The 14,206-nt window shown below is 50.2% G+C and overlaps 1 protein-coding gene across 4 annotated transcripts in view; it reads left to right on the top strand.

Annotated features, from left to right (window-relative positions):
- Window positions 1-14,206, top strand: part of ccdc135 (coiled-coil domain containing 135) — a 284,493-nt gene that overhangs the window by 142,167 nt on the left and 128,120 nt on the right. For all 4 annotated transcript variants that reach the window (XM_070878800.1, XM_070878803.1, XM_070878802.1 and 1 more), the window contains exon 13: window positions 6,231-6,446. In XM_070878800.1, the coding sequence (XP_070734901.1) occupies window positions 6,231-6,446 (216 nt within the window). The remainder of the gene's footprint in view (window positions 1-6,230; window positions 6,447-14,206) is intronic.

The following is a 14,206-nucleotide window of genomic DNA, read 5'->3' as shown; positions in this document are numbered from 1 at the left end:
GTCCTTTTCAGAATGGCAGGCAGTGACTAGTGGGGTACCGCAAGGTTCAGTACTGGGACCCCAGCTATTTACAATATACATTAATGATTTAGACAAAGGAATTGAATGTAATATCGCCAAGTTTGCAGATGACACTAAGCTGGGTGGCAGTGTGAGCTGTGAGGAGGATGCTAAGAGGCTGCAGGGTGACTTGGACAGGTTAGGTGAGTGGGCAAATGCATGGCAGATGCAGTATAATGTAGATAAATGTGAGGTTATCCACTTTGGTGGCAAAAACAGGAAGGCAGAATATTATCTGAATGGTGACAGATTAGGAAAAGGGGAGGTGCAACGAGACCTGGGTGTCATGGTACATCAGTCATTGAAAGTTAGCATGCAGGTACAGCAGTTGGTGAAGAAGGCAAATGGCATGTTGGCCTTCATAGCGAGAAGATTTGAGTATAGGAGCAGGGAGGTTTTACTACAGTTGTACAGGCCACACCTTGTGTACAGTTTTGGTCTCCTAATCTAAAGAAGGACATTCTTGCTATTGAGGGAGTGCAGCGAAGGTTCACCAGACTGATTCCCGGGATGGCAGGACTGACATCTGAAGAAAGACTGGATCTGATACGACCTTACTATACAGTATAAATACACATGAGGCCCATGCTTGAGAGAAGGTCAGTCTGTGACCTGTCCTTTATTCCTTAGCATTCAAGTGATGAAGGTGGATGGAGCTTCCCCTTTTATACCTGAAGGTCCAGGTTAGGAGTGTCTCCCACCTTGTGGTCAGTGTTCTCACGGTGTACAACTTAGGTCAGTTTATACATTGGTTACAATGCTGGTTGAACACATGACATCACCTCCCCTCCCAAAGTCTTATTGGGATCACAGGTTGAGTCTCTCTGGTGGTTTACGCTCCCTTGTAGAGCGCCTGAGTTGGGGCTCCGGTTGTTGGGCGCTGGCCTGAGTGTCTGCTGTTTGCGGTGCCTCAGGCCTGTCTGGACTGCCCACAGTGACTGGGCTCTCCTCCCTTTGGTTCTGGTGTTCGGTCACCTGTGGTGGAGTGAACTCTATATTGTGTTCTTCCTCTGCTTCTTCTATGGGGTTGCTGAACCTCCTTTTTGTTTGATCCACATGTTTGCGGCAGATTTGTCCATTGGTAAGTTTAACTACCAGAATCCTATTTCCCTCTTTGGCAACCACAGTGCCTGCGAGCCATTTGGGCCCTGCAGCGTAGTTGAGGACAAAAACAGCATTATTTACATCAGTACATCGCGCCCTCGCATTCCTGTCATGGTAGTGATATTGTGACTGGCGCCTGCTCTCGACAATTTCTTTCATGGTGGGGTGTATAAGGGATAACCGGGTTTTGAGCGTCCTTTTCATTAGTAGCTCTGCGGGTGGAACCCCTGTGAGCGAGTGTGGTCGGGATCTATAGGCCAACAGGAGGCATGATAAGCGGGTTTGTAGGGAACCCCCTTGGATTCTGAGCTTCCCCTGTTTGATTATCTGCACTGCTCGTTCTGCCTGGCCGTTTGAGGCCGGCTTGAACGGTGCCGTTCTAACATGGTTAATTCCATTGCCTGCCATGAAGTCCTGGAATTCAGTGCTTGTGAAGCACAGTCCATTGTCGCTGACCAAGATGTCCGGTAGACCGTGGGCGGCGAACATTGCCCGTAGACTTTCTACCATGGCAGAGGATGTGCTTGAATTTAAAATGTCACACTCGATCCATTTGGAGTAGGCGTCTACTACAACCAAAAACATTTTCCCCATGAAAGGACCTGCGTAGTCCACATGGATGCATGACCAAGGCTTGGCGGGCCATGGCCAGGGGCTAAGGGGGGCTCCCTGGGCGCATTGCCCAGCTGGGCACACGTGTTGCACCTGCGAACACAAAGTTCCAGATCTGCGTCTATCCCTGGCCACCAAACGTGTGACCTGGCAATTACCTTCATCGTGACAATGCCCGGGTGCCCATTGTGGAGTTCTCTGATGAACACCTCTCTTCCCATCTGGGGCATGACTACGCAGTTTCCCCACAGTAGGCAATCGGCCTGAATCGAGAGTTCATCCTTGCGCCTGTGAAATGGTTTAAATTTCTCAGGGCATGCCCTGTACGTGACTGCCCAGTCCCCATTCAGGACACATTTCTTGACTAGAGACAATAGCGGGTCTCTATTTGTCCAGACTTTAATCTGACGGGCTGTCACGGGTGAGCCTTCGCTTCCGAAAGCTTCAACAGCCATGACCATCTCAGCAGCATGCTCGGTAGCCCCCTCAGTGGTGGCTAGTGGGAGCCTGCTGAGTGCATCGGCGCAGTTTTCGGTGCCCGGTCTGTGCCGAATTGTGTAGTCATAGGCGGCTAACGTGAGTGCCCACCTCTGTATGCGGGCCGATGCGTTTGCATTTATGGCCTTGTTGTCGGCCAAAAGGGACGTTAGGGGTTTGTGATCTGTCTCCAGCTCAAATTTCCTGCCAAACAGGTACTGGTGCATTTTTTTTAACGCAAATACACATGTGAGCGCCTCCTTTTCTACCATCCCGTAGCCCCTTTCTGCCTGGGACAGATTTCTGTAGGCATAAGCTACCGGCTGTAACTGACCCTTGGCATTGACATGCTGCAACACACACCCGACACCATAGGACGACGCATCGCACGTTAACACAAGTTTCTTACATGGGTCATATAGCGTTAACAGATTGTTGGAACATAACAAATTGCGTGCTCTATTAAAAGCCCTTTCCTGGCTGTCCCCCCAGACCCATTCGCGACCTTTGTGTAGGAGCACGTGTAGCGGCTCTAGCAGCGTGCTCAATTTGGGAAGAAAGTTACCAAAATAGTTCAGGAGCCCCAGGAACGAACGCAGCTCCGTCGTGTTACGGGGTCTGGGTGCTCTCTGGATCGCTTCCGTCTTGGATGCAGTAGGGCTGATCCCGTCTGCTGCTACCCTCATCCCCAGGAATTCTACCTCTGGAGCTAGGAAGACGCACTTCGCCTTTTTCAGTCGCAGACCTATCCGGTCCAGTCTGCGTAGCACCTCCTCCAGGTTGTGGAGGTGTTCTTCAGTATCGTAACCTGTCATGAGGATGTCGTCCTGAAAAACCACCGTCCCTGGAATCGACTTGAGGAGGCTTTCCATATTTCGTTGGAAGATCGCGGCGGCCGAGCGAATCCCGAATGGACATCTGTTGTACTCAAACAACCCCTTGTGTGTCGTGATGGTGGTCAGCTTCTTCGACTCACTCGCCAGCTCCTGGGTCATGTAAGCTGAGGTCAGGTCCAATTTTGAAAAAAGTTTGCCACTGGATAGCGTCACAAAGAGGTCCTCTGCTCTCAGTAGCGGGTACTGGTCTTGGAGTGACACCCGATTGATGGTGGCCTTGTAATCGCCACATATCCTGACCGACGTATCCGCCTTGAGCACCGGCACAATCGAGCTCGCCCAGTCACTGAATTCGACTGGCAAGATGATGCCTTCCCTCAGCAGGCGGTCCAATTCGCCTTCTATCTTTTCCCGCATCACGTACGACACCGCTCTGGCCTTGTGGTGTACTGGCCTGGCGTCTGGGTTTATGTGAATCACTACCTTGGCCCCCATGAAAGTGCCAATGCCGGGTTGAAATAATGAGCCAAATTTGTCCAGGATCTGTGAGCATGATACTCGCTCCACAGAGGAAATTGCATTGACATCGCTCCATTTCCAGTTCATGACAGCAAGCCAACTCCTCCCCAGTAGTGCGGGACCGTCCCCTGGGACAATCTCCGAATCTTTGTGGGTCACGACTACCGTGGCGCTGCCAAGCACCGGAATGATCTGCTTTGTGTAAGTCCGTAGCTGTGCGTCAATCGGCGATAATTTTGGCCTCCTGGCCTTGGATGCCTACAACTTTTCGAACTGTTTGAGAACAGACTGCCACTCTGGATTGTCCCAGGGACTGGCTGGCACCCGTGTCTAACTCCATTGATACTGGGATACCATTGAGGAGCACTTTCATCATTATCGGTGGCGTCCTGGTGTATGAACTGTATACGTGCTCCACACGAACTTGCTGAACTTCAGCTTCCAGCGATTTCCCCCAGTGTCCATTTCTGCAATTTCTGCAGATATTTTGCTCATCTCTGCAAACTCCGGCTGAGTGCGTGCCTCCACGCCTCCAGCATGAGTTGCGGTTTGAAACAAAAGGTCCCTTGCCAGTCGATCGTCCCTGACTGCCCCTGTTATTGTCCTTGAGTGCACCATTAACAGACATTACTGGCCGCATTGTCCCTTGCAATGGCGTGAATCGCTGTTCAGCTTGCCATTGTCTCTGTCGAACTCCCCCTCTGGGTTCGACTACATGTTGGGGCATGCCCGACTGCCCTTGTCTGCCTGGAGAACTGTGTGCTGCTTTAACAATGTTGAATCTCTGTCCCAACCATTCCTTAACACAGTACCTCTCGTCTGTTCTGCTAGTGGCCATGCTCGCGTGGTTTAAATCCCAGTTTCTTGTCGCCATTGATACGTCCTTACTATATAGTATAAATGCACCTGAGGCCCATGCTTGAGAGAAGGTCAGTCTGTGACCTGTCCTTTATTCCTTAGCACTCAAGTGATGAAGATGGGTGGAGCTTCCCTTTTTATACCTGAAGGTCCAGGTTAGGAGTGTCTCCTACCTAGTGGTCAGTGTTCTCACGGTGTACAACTTAGGTCAGTTTATACATGGGTTACAATGCTGGTTGAATACATGACAGGATCGACTAGGCTTATATTCACTGGAATTTAGAAGAATAAGAGGGGATCTCATAGAAACATATACAATTCTGACGGGACTGGACAAGTTAGATGCAGGAAGAATGTTCCCGATGTTGGGGAATTCCAGGGGCCACAGCCTAAGGATAAGGGGTAAGCCATTTAGGACCGAGATGAGGAGAAACTTCTTCACTCAGAGAATTGTGAACCTGTGGAATTTTCTACCACAGAAAATTGTTGAGGCCAGTTTGTTAGGTATATTCAAAAGGGAGTTAGATATGGCCCTTACGGCTAAAGGAATCAAACGGTATGGAGAGAAAGCAGGAATGGGGTACTGAAGTTGCATGATCAGCCATGATCATATTGAATGGTGGTGCAGGCTCGAAGGACTGAATGGCCTACTCCTGCACCTATTTTCTATGTTTCTAAGTTATAGTTATAATTCCCGAGGGAATCCTCATCGTGAGAATCAAACGTGTAACCTTCCTGGTCTATGTGGCTCGTTGCCATTTTATTCAGTGCACACAGTCTATGTTACATGGGGACGTAGATGGGTGCTCGAGAGGAGCTGAGTTACATTTTTCGCTTCTTAAAAGTCACTCTATTTATGCATATTTCCCTGTAAATAACAGCTGATATGACTGCAGCCAAGAACATGTGGCATGGCAACACTGTGCGGCTTCGCACTAGTCAAGAGGCAGCCCATGACTCAATCTCAGGAGGCTGTTGTCCATGAGAAAATATGGAGAACCGCCGCAGAAATCGATCCCGCCCCTGTGTGGGAACAGAGCTGGGCTCGGTATGATGTCCCTGCCCCCCCCCGTGGTTGGATAGCCCTCTCAGCACTTGGTGTCGGCCTGCATAGGAGGAACTGCCACTTCGGTGAGGCAACAGAGAGCTGCTGGTGCCCAACATGTTTTCAAAATGATAAGGCAGGAAAATTGTAAAACATTTTTTAATGAATGCCGTGAGCCATTGCTCAGTTGGTAGCACTTTTGCCTCTAAGTCAGAAGGATCAAGTCCCAATCCAGAGTCTTGAGCACATAATCCAGGCTGACACTCCAGTGCAGTACTTTCGGATCAGATGTTAAACTGAGATCCTGTCCGTTCTCTCAGGTGAACGTAAACGATCCCATGGCAGTATTTCGAAGATGAGCAGGGGTGTTCTCCCCAGTGTCCTGGCTTATATTTATCCCTCAACCAACATCACTATATACATTATCTGGTCATTATTACATTGCTGTTTGTGGGATCCTGCTGTGCATTAATTGGCTACCGTGTTTCCTACATTACAACAATGACGACAATGAAAAAGTAGTTAATTGGCTGTAAAGCGGTTTGGGTCGTCTTGAGGTCGTGAAAGGCACTATAGAAACATAAGTCTTCCTTTGTATCGCCATTGTTGTCATCGTTCCTGTAAAGGCATTTTAAAACAATGTTTAAACCAACATTTCATATATATATATATATATATATATAAATTTTAAAGTTGTTGGTTTCTCTCTTTGCCTTTAGAAAATAACAGAACGTTTTGCCAGAAACAGAAAAAAAGCAGCCCACCAGGATGTGGCGGAGCAAATATTCCTGATCACAGAGGAGCATATCCAGCTGACATATCATCGAGAGGATGACAGGATCACAGCACTGAAGCGGGAGTTCATCCTCCCGCCAAACTTGTTGCAAAAGGATGACCAGGAGGTTAACATGGATCAGATTGTCATTACTTTCGAGGTAGAGTTACACAGTAGCTGCACACCAAAAAGTACATTGTTTTTATCTTCAAGGCCGGCATTTATTGTCAATCCGTAGTTGCCCTTAAAGATGGGCCTTCTTCTTGAACCGCTGCAGTCTGTGTGGTGAAGGTACTCTCACAGTGCTGTTAGGTAGGGACTTCTAGGATTTTGACCCAGCGACGATGAAGGAACGGCGATATATGCCCAAGTTGGGATGGTTTGTGACTTGGAAGGAAACTTACGGGTGATGGGGTTCCCATTCAATAGCTCCCCGTGTCCTTCTAGGTGGTAGAGGTCCCGGATTTGGAAGATGGTGCTGAAGAAGCCTTGGCAAGAGAACATAATAACATAAGAATTTGGAGCAGGTGTAGGCCATTCGGCCCCTTGAGCCTGCTCCGCCATTCAATAAAATCATGGCTGATCTTCTCCCTCAACTCCACTTTCCTGCACTATCTGCATATCCCTTGATTCCCTTAATATTAATAATAGAGCTGTGGAGGCGAGGTCATTAAATATGTTTAAGGTGGAGATAGACAGATTTTTGAAAGATAAGGGAGTCAAGGATTATGGGGAGTGGGCAGGGAAGTGGAGCTGAGTCCATGATCAGATCAGCCATGATCTTATGGAATGGCGGAGCAGGCTCGAGGGGCCAGATGGCCTACTTCTGCTCCTATTTCTTATGTTCTTATGTTCAAAAATCTATTGATCCCAGTCTTGAATATACTCAAAGATTGAGTCACCACAGCCCTCTGGGGTAGAAAATTCTCTGAGTGAAGAAGTTTTTCCTCATCTCAGTCCTAAATCGCCGACCCCGTATTCTGAGACTGTGACCCCTGGTTCTAGACTCCTCAGCCAGAGGAAACATCCTCCCTGCATCTACCCTGTCAAGCCCTGTAAGAATTTTGTATGTTTCAATGAGATCACCTTTCATTCTTCTAAACTAGAAATATAGGCCTAGTCTGCTCAGTCTCTCCTCATAGGACAACCCCCCCCATGCCAGGAATCAGTCTGGTGAACCTTTGTTGCACTCCCTCCACGGCAAGTATATCCTTCCTTAGGTAAGCAGACCAAAACTGTACACAATACTCCAGGTGTGGTCTCACCAGGACCCTATATAATATAATATAATACCCGCCCTCCTGTATGGCTCAGAGACGTGGACTATAGACACCTCAAATCGCTGGAGACTTCCCACCAACGATGTCGCCGCAAGATCCTGCAAATCCCCTGGGTGGACAGATACATCAACATTAGTGTCCTCGATCAGGTCAACATCCCCAGCATCGAAGCACTGACCACACTCGACCAGCTCCGTTGGGCGGGCCATATTGTTCGCATGCCTGACACAAGACTCCCAAAGCAAGCTCTCTACTCGGAACTCCTACATGGCAAGCGAGCCCCAGGTGGGCAGAGGAAATGTTTCAAGGACACCCTCAAAGCCTCCTTGATAAAATGCAACATCTCCACCGACACCTGGGAGTCCCTGAGCACCTCAAGTCTCGGCGTCGAGAGCAGGCAGAAAACAAGCGCAGGCAGCGGAAGGAGCTTGTAGCAAACCAGACTCCCAACCCACCCCTAACTTCAATGACTGTCTGTCCCACCTGTGACAGAGACTGTAATTCCTGTAGTGGACTGTTCAGTCACCTGAGAACTCACTTTTAGAGTGGAAGCAAGATGATGATGACGATGATGATATAATTGCAATAAGATGTCTTTACTCTAATACTCAAATCCTCTTATAATAAAGGCCAACATACCATTTGCTTTCTTAAATGCTTGCTGTACCTACATGTTACCTCGCCCCGCCGCCCCCCCCCCCAGGTCCGAAATGGGGCACTCCCATCCCGTTTTGATGGTTTTTACCGCAGCTGCATTTCCTGCTGACTCTTGTGTGACATTCGGCTCTTTGTTGTTTTTTATCCATGCATCCGGAACTCGATCATAATGGGGATGGTGACAACACCTGAGAGGCAGATACGCAGCAGTGACAGCAACTGAGGGTCGGAAGTTGGGTGCAGAGTGGAGTCACTGCCGCGATGTTGTCATCACGCCGCCGCGTCACCACAGCTCTCCCTTTCACTTAAAGGGGAGAGCCTCCGCGATTTTTTAACTTCAGGCCACTGGGCCACCAGGGAGGGTTTTGACCAGGCCAGCTGCCTGTTGGTGGCCCGGCCGAACCTGGGGGCACAATTGTCAGACGACATGGCTGTCGGCCGACAAAAAAGAACCATGGCGGCAGCGGCAGTGCGCCCTCCCCTTTAAGGGAAGCCACACCGCCATTGCAGAAGGTCGCTGCCTCACTGGACCACCGGGAAAAAGCTTGTTTTGGCACCCCGGGCCAATCGGAGATTCTCCAAGGAGAATGTTGCCGTCGGGAAGATAGATTGGTTGCGCGCACGGTGATGACGCACTTAAAATGAATCGGCAGCAGTGGAGTGGTAGGCAGGGGATCTATTATCTATTCTACTAGTTACAACCTCAAAAAGCTCTAACAGATTTGTCAAACGTGATTTCCCTTTCAGAAATCCGTGTTGATTGTGCCCAATCCTATTATTATTTTCTAAGTGCCCTGTTACCACGTCCTTAATAATAGATTCTAGCATTTTCCCTACTACTGATGTCAGGTTAACTGGTCTGTAGTTCCCTGTTTTCTCTCTCCCTCCTTTCTTAAATAGTGGGGTTACATTAGCTACCTTCCAATCTGCGGGAACCGTTCTAGAATCTATAGAATTTTGGAAGATGACAACCAATGCATCCACTATCTCTATAGCCACCTCTTTCAAAACGCTAGGATATAGACCATCAAGTCCAGGGGATTTATCGGCTTTCAGTCCCATTAATTTCTGCAGTACTATTTTTTTACGAATACCGATTTCTTTCAATTCCTCATTCTTGCTAGACCCTTGGTTCTCCACTATTTCCGGGAGGTTTTTTTGTGTCTTCTTCTGTGAAGACAAACTATTTGTTTCATTTCTCAGCCATTTCCTTACTCCCCATTATAATTTCTCCTGGCTCAGCCTGTAAGGGACCCACATTTATTTTTGTTAATCTTTTCCTTTTTACATATCTCTAGAAGCTTTTATCATCTGTTTTTATGTCTCTCATTCTATTTTCCCTATTTTCCCTTTTTTTATTCAATTTCTAGGTCCTCCTTTGCTGAATTCTAAAATCCTCCCAATCCTCAGGCTTATTTTTTTTAAATTTCAAAATATACTTTATTCATAAAAAGAATCTGTACAGTACATTCAATGGCATTTCATTACATTTCGCTGCGGTCAGCAATCCCATACAATACATCTGGGTGCTGACGGCAGTTCCGTTCGTTACATTTCTCGTTTTTCTGTTCAACTGCGATTCAGTACAATAAACAGGGTACATTGTGGTACATTTACACAAATTACATTTCATGTGTTACAATACAGTGCCCGGAATGGGTGACGGTACATTTACATTTATTCTTTTCAAACATGCATTTCATAACACACCTTGCATTGTACATGGCACGACATTGGTGTTTACAGATTTGGTGCTCTATGTACACAAAGTGTAAATTACAAATACAGCCCGAGGGAGTTTGGTGCTGATTTCTGCCCCCGGGTTTTCCGTGGCGGAAGGGCTTTAGACTGTGGCCCTTCCCCACCGTGCCTTTGCGGCGACTGCACCAATTTTCAGTGCGTCCCTCAGCACGTATTCCTGGATCTTGGATTGCGCCAGTCTGCAACATGCGGACATGGTCATCTCCTTGTTCTGGAAGACCAGCAAGTTTCGGCAAGACCAAAGAGCGTCTTTGACTGAGTTGATGGCCCTCCAGCAGCAGGTGATGTCTGTCTCGGTGTGTGTCCCTGGGAACAGCCCGTAGAGCACAGAGTCCTGTGTTACGGAGCTGCTTGGGATGAACCTCGACAGCAACCACTGCATCTCTTTCCAGACCTGCGTTGCAAAGGTGCAATCCTGAAGGAGATGGGTAACAGTCTCGTCCGCCCCGCAGCCGGCCCGGGGGCACCGTGCCGTGCTGCTGAGGCGTCGGCTGTGCATGAACACTCTGACGGGTAGGGCCCTCCTCACCGCCAACCAAGCTACGTCTTGGTGCTTGTGTGTAAGCTTTGGCGATGAGACGTTCTGCCAAACAAGTTCGACAGTCCGCTCAGGGAACCACCCGACAGGGTCCACCGTCTCCTTCTTTCGAAGGGCGTCCAGGACCTTACGTGCTGACCACTGTTTGATGGCCTTGTGGTCAAAGGGGTTTCTTTTGAAGAACTTTTCCACGAAGGACAGGTGGACAGGCATGGTCCAACTGGTGGGGGCGTTTCGCGGCAGCGTGGCCAGACCCATCCTTCTCAACAATGGGGACAGGTAGAACCTCAGCATGTAGTGACACTTGGTGTTTGCGTACTGGGGGGCTGTGCATAGCTTGATGCAGCCGCACACAAAGGTGGCCATCAGGATGAGGGCCACGTTCGGAACGTCCTTTCCTCCACTGTCCAGAGATTTGTACATCGTGTCTCTGCGGACACGGTCCATTTTGGATCTCCAGACAAAGTTGAAGACGGCTCGGGTGACTGCCGCGTCTGGTGAGATGGGCCAGACCTGCGCCACGTACAACAACACCGAGAGCACCTCACTCCTGATGACCAGGTTCTTGCCTGTGATGGAAAGGGAGCGCTGCTCCCAAAATGCCAGTTTCTGTCTGACCTTGGCAATGCGCTCGTCCCAGTTTTTGGCGCACGCCCCGTCCGCTCCGAACCATATTCCCAGCACCTTCAGGAAATCTGGCTTGACGGTGAAGGGAATGGAGGCTCGGTCGGTCCAGTGACCAAAGAGCATGGCCTCGCTTTTGGTGCGGTTGACCTTTGCTCCCGAGGCCAGTTCAAACTGGTCGCAGATTGCGAGCAATCTGCGGACCGACTGCGGGTCCGAGCAAAAGACGGCGACGTCGTCCATGTACAGGGAGATTTTGACCTGGGCGCCTCCGCTGCCTGGGATCGTCACCCCTCTGATGCCCGCATCCTTCCTGATGGACTCGGCAAAGGGCTCGATACAACACACAAACAAGACAGACGAGAGAGGACAACCTTGCCTGACTCCAGATCTGATTGGAAAGCTTTGAGTTTCCCACCCGTTGATTAGAACTGCACTACTGATGTCTGTGTAGAGCAGTTTGACCCAATTTCGGATGCCCTCCCCGAACCCCATTTTGGAGAGCACGTCCATCAGGTACGTGTGCGATATCCTGTCAAAGGCTTTCTCCTGGTCTAAGCTGATTAAACAGGTGTTCACCCTCCTGTCCCGCACGTAGGTGATCGTATCTCTGAGTAGCGCGAGGCTATCAGAGAGCTTCCTGCCGGGGACAGCGCAGGTCTGGTCCGGGTGAATCACCAGCTCAAGAGCAGACTTGACCCTATTGGCGATGACCTTTGACAGGATCTTGTAGTCCACATTGAGCAACGAAATGGGCCACCAGTTTTTGATTTCCTCCCTCTCCCCCTTCTGCTTGTAGATGAGGGTGATGATGCCTTTCCTCATCGATTCTGACATGCTGCCGGCCAGAAGCATACCTCCGTACACTTCCAGCAGGTCCGGGCCTATCCAGTCCCACAGAGCCGAGTACAACTCGACCGGTAAGCCATCGCTTCCGGGAGTTTTATTCGTCTCGAAGGACCGGACGGCCTTTGTCAGCTCGTCCAGAGTTAGCGGGTGGTCCAGACTCTCTCGCTTGCCGTCGTCTAAGACCTCCGAAATGGACGACAGGAAAGACTGGGAGGCCGCATGGTCTGTGGGTTTGACGTCGTACAGCCTGGCATAGAAGGATTTGCTTATCCTCTGTATGTCAGGCTGCGAAGACGTCACAGAACCGTCTTCTTCCTTTAGGCTGGTGATCACAGAGCTCCCCCTGTGTACCTTTTGGAAGAAGAAGCGCGAACACGTCTCATCCTGCTCGACGGAGCGGACTCTGGAGCGGAAGATGATCTTGGAGGACTCCGAGGCAAAGAGCGAGGATTGCTGGCCCTTCACCTCTTCGAGTTCCTCCGTGACATCGACCCCCATCGACTGCAGCAGGAGCAGGTTTTGCATATTTGTCTGGAGTCGGGACAATTCCCTCTGTCTCCCTCTCGCCTCCTGAACACCTTTGAGGATGAAGAACCTCTTGATGTTCGTCTTGATTGTTTCCCACCAGTGCATCGGGGAATCGCAGAGGTTCTCTAACCGTTGTAATCCCTCTTGAGTTCCTCAATGTTTTCCGGAGTCAACAGTTTCACGTTCAGCTTCCATATCCCTCTGCCAACTTTCTGGTTGTCCTGTGTGTGACAGTCAGCCAGTAGGAGGCAGTGGTCAGAGAAGAACACCGGCGTGACGTCGGTGGATCTGACCTTGAGCGTGTGGGACACAAACAGGAAGTCAATTCTGGAATGGACGGACCCATCTGGTCTCGACCAGGTGTATCTGCGCGGTGCTCCGTCTGCAGGGTTGCTGAAGACGTCGCACAGCTTGGCATCCTTTACCGCATCCATCAGGAGTCTGGACGTGGCGTCCAGTTTGCTGTCGGCTCTGCTGGATCGTCCAGCCGCATCGATGATGCAGTTGAAGTCACCGCCCAGAATGACCGGCCTGAACGTTGCCAGTAACAGTGGGAGCTGCTGGAAGAGGGCCAGCCTCTCGTTCTTCACAGCTGGAGCGTAAACATTAATTAACCTGAGAGGGGAGTTTTTGTACATTACATCTGCTACGAGGAGGCGGCCGCCCACCACCTCCTTAACTTCGGTGATGGTGAAGTGGCTTCCCCGCAGCAGAATGCCCAGGCCGGAAGCTCGGCTGTCGTTGCCCCCTGACCAAATGGATGGTCCATGGGTCCACCATCGTGACCACTGCCGGTAACTGCTGAAGTGCGGCAGACCGCACTCCTGCAAGAACAGCAGGTCCGCTTTGACCTTGGCGAGGTACCCCAAGGTGGAAACACATCGCGTAGTCGATTTCACGCTACGCACGTTAATACTAGCAATTTTTAAATCCATTTTAAAGCTATGTTTTACATTTACACACATTGCAGTTCAGATACATCGTTTTCAATTTCAGGTAAATCGTTTTCAATTACCCCATATTCCACAATGGCGATTTCCAGCATGTGTAAGTTATTACTATCCACATCAAGTTCAACATTTACTGCACCTGGGGTGGCGTGGTCATCGTCGTCCTCTGCTGTGGGGATGTTTTGACCAGGGGACTGCTGCAGTTCTGTGATTACGTCCTCAATGTTCTCTGCACTGTCCTCGCCTGGTGTTGGTGGTTCCCCCTTTTCCTCAGTCGCGGCGGTGTCGAGCTGGTGTGCGTCGATCGCTGCGTCGCTCCCGGTGTTCCGGAGGTGGGGTGTGCTGGGCACTTCGCTGCTCCCGTTATCCCGGGGCTGGTCTGCGTTGGTTGCTCCTTCGCTCCCGGTGTCCCGGAGCTCGTGTGCGCTGGGCCCTTCGTTGCTCTCAGGTTCCTGGGGCAGGGCTGTGTTGGTCGCTTCCCTGCTCCAGGTTTTCCGTGGCCGTGGGATGGCGCATTGCCTCTTCTTCAGGCGGTGGCACTTTTCCTCCTCAGACAAGCTGCCGTCGCTGGTTTCTGCCGAGCTTGGTGGTTGCCTCTTGGCCTTGCGCCTTTTCCTTACTGTCTGCCATTCCGCTTCCTCGTCTGATGTCTGCTCGTCTCTGGGTTCGGTGCTCTGGGGGCAAGGTTCGCTGCTGGCTGCTGGTGGCTCGCAGCTCGCGGTAGCAGTGTTCT

This window comes from Pristiophorus japonicus, chromosome 4 (genome assembly GCF_044704955.1).
Source record: "Pristiophorus japonicus isolate sPriJap1 chromosome 4, sPriJap1.hap1, whole genome shotgun sequence".
In the NCBI taxonomy this organism is placed as follows: domain Eukaryota; kingdom Metazoa; phylum Chordata; class Chondrichthyes; family Pristiophoridae; genus Pristiophorus; species Pristiophorus japonicus.
The sequence above is the reverse complement of the archived record's forward strand: the minus strand, read 5'-3'. Positions and strand labels throughout refer to the sequence as shown.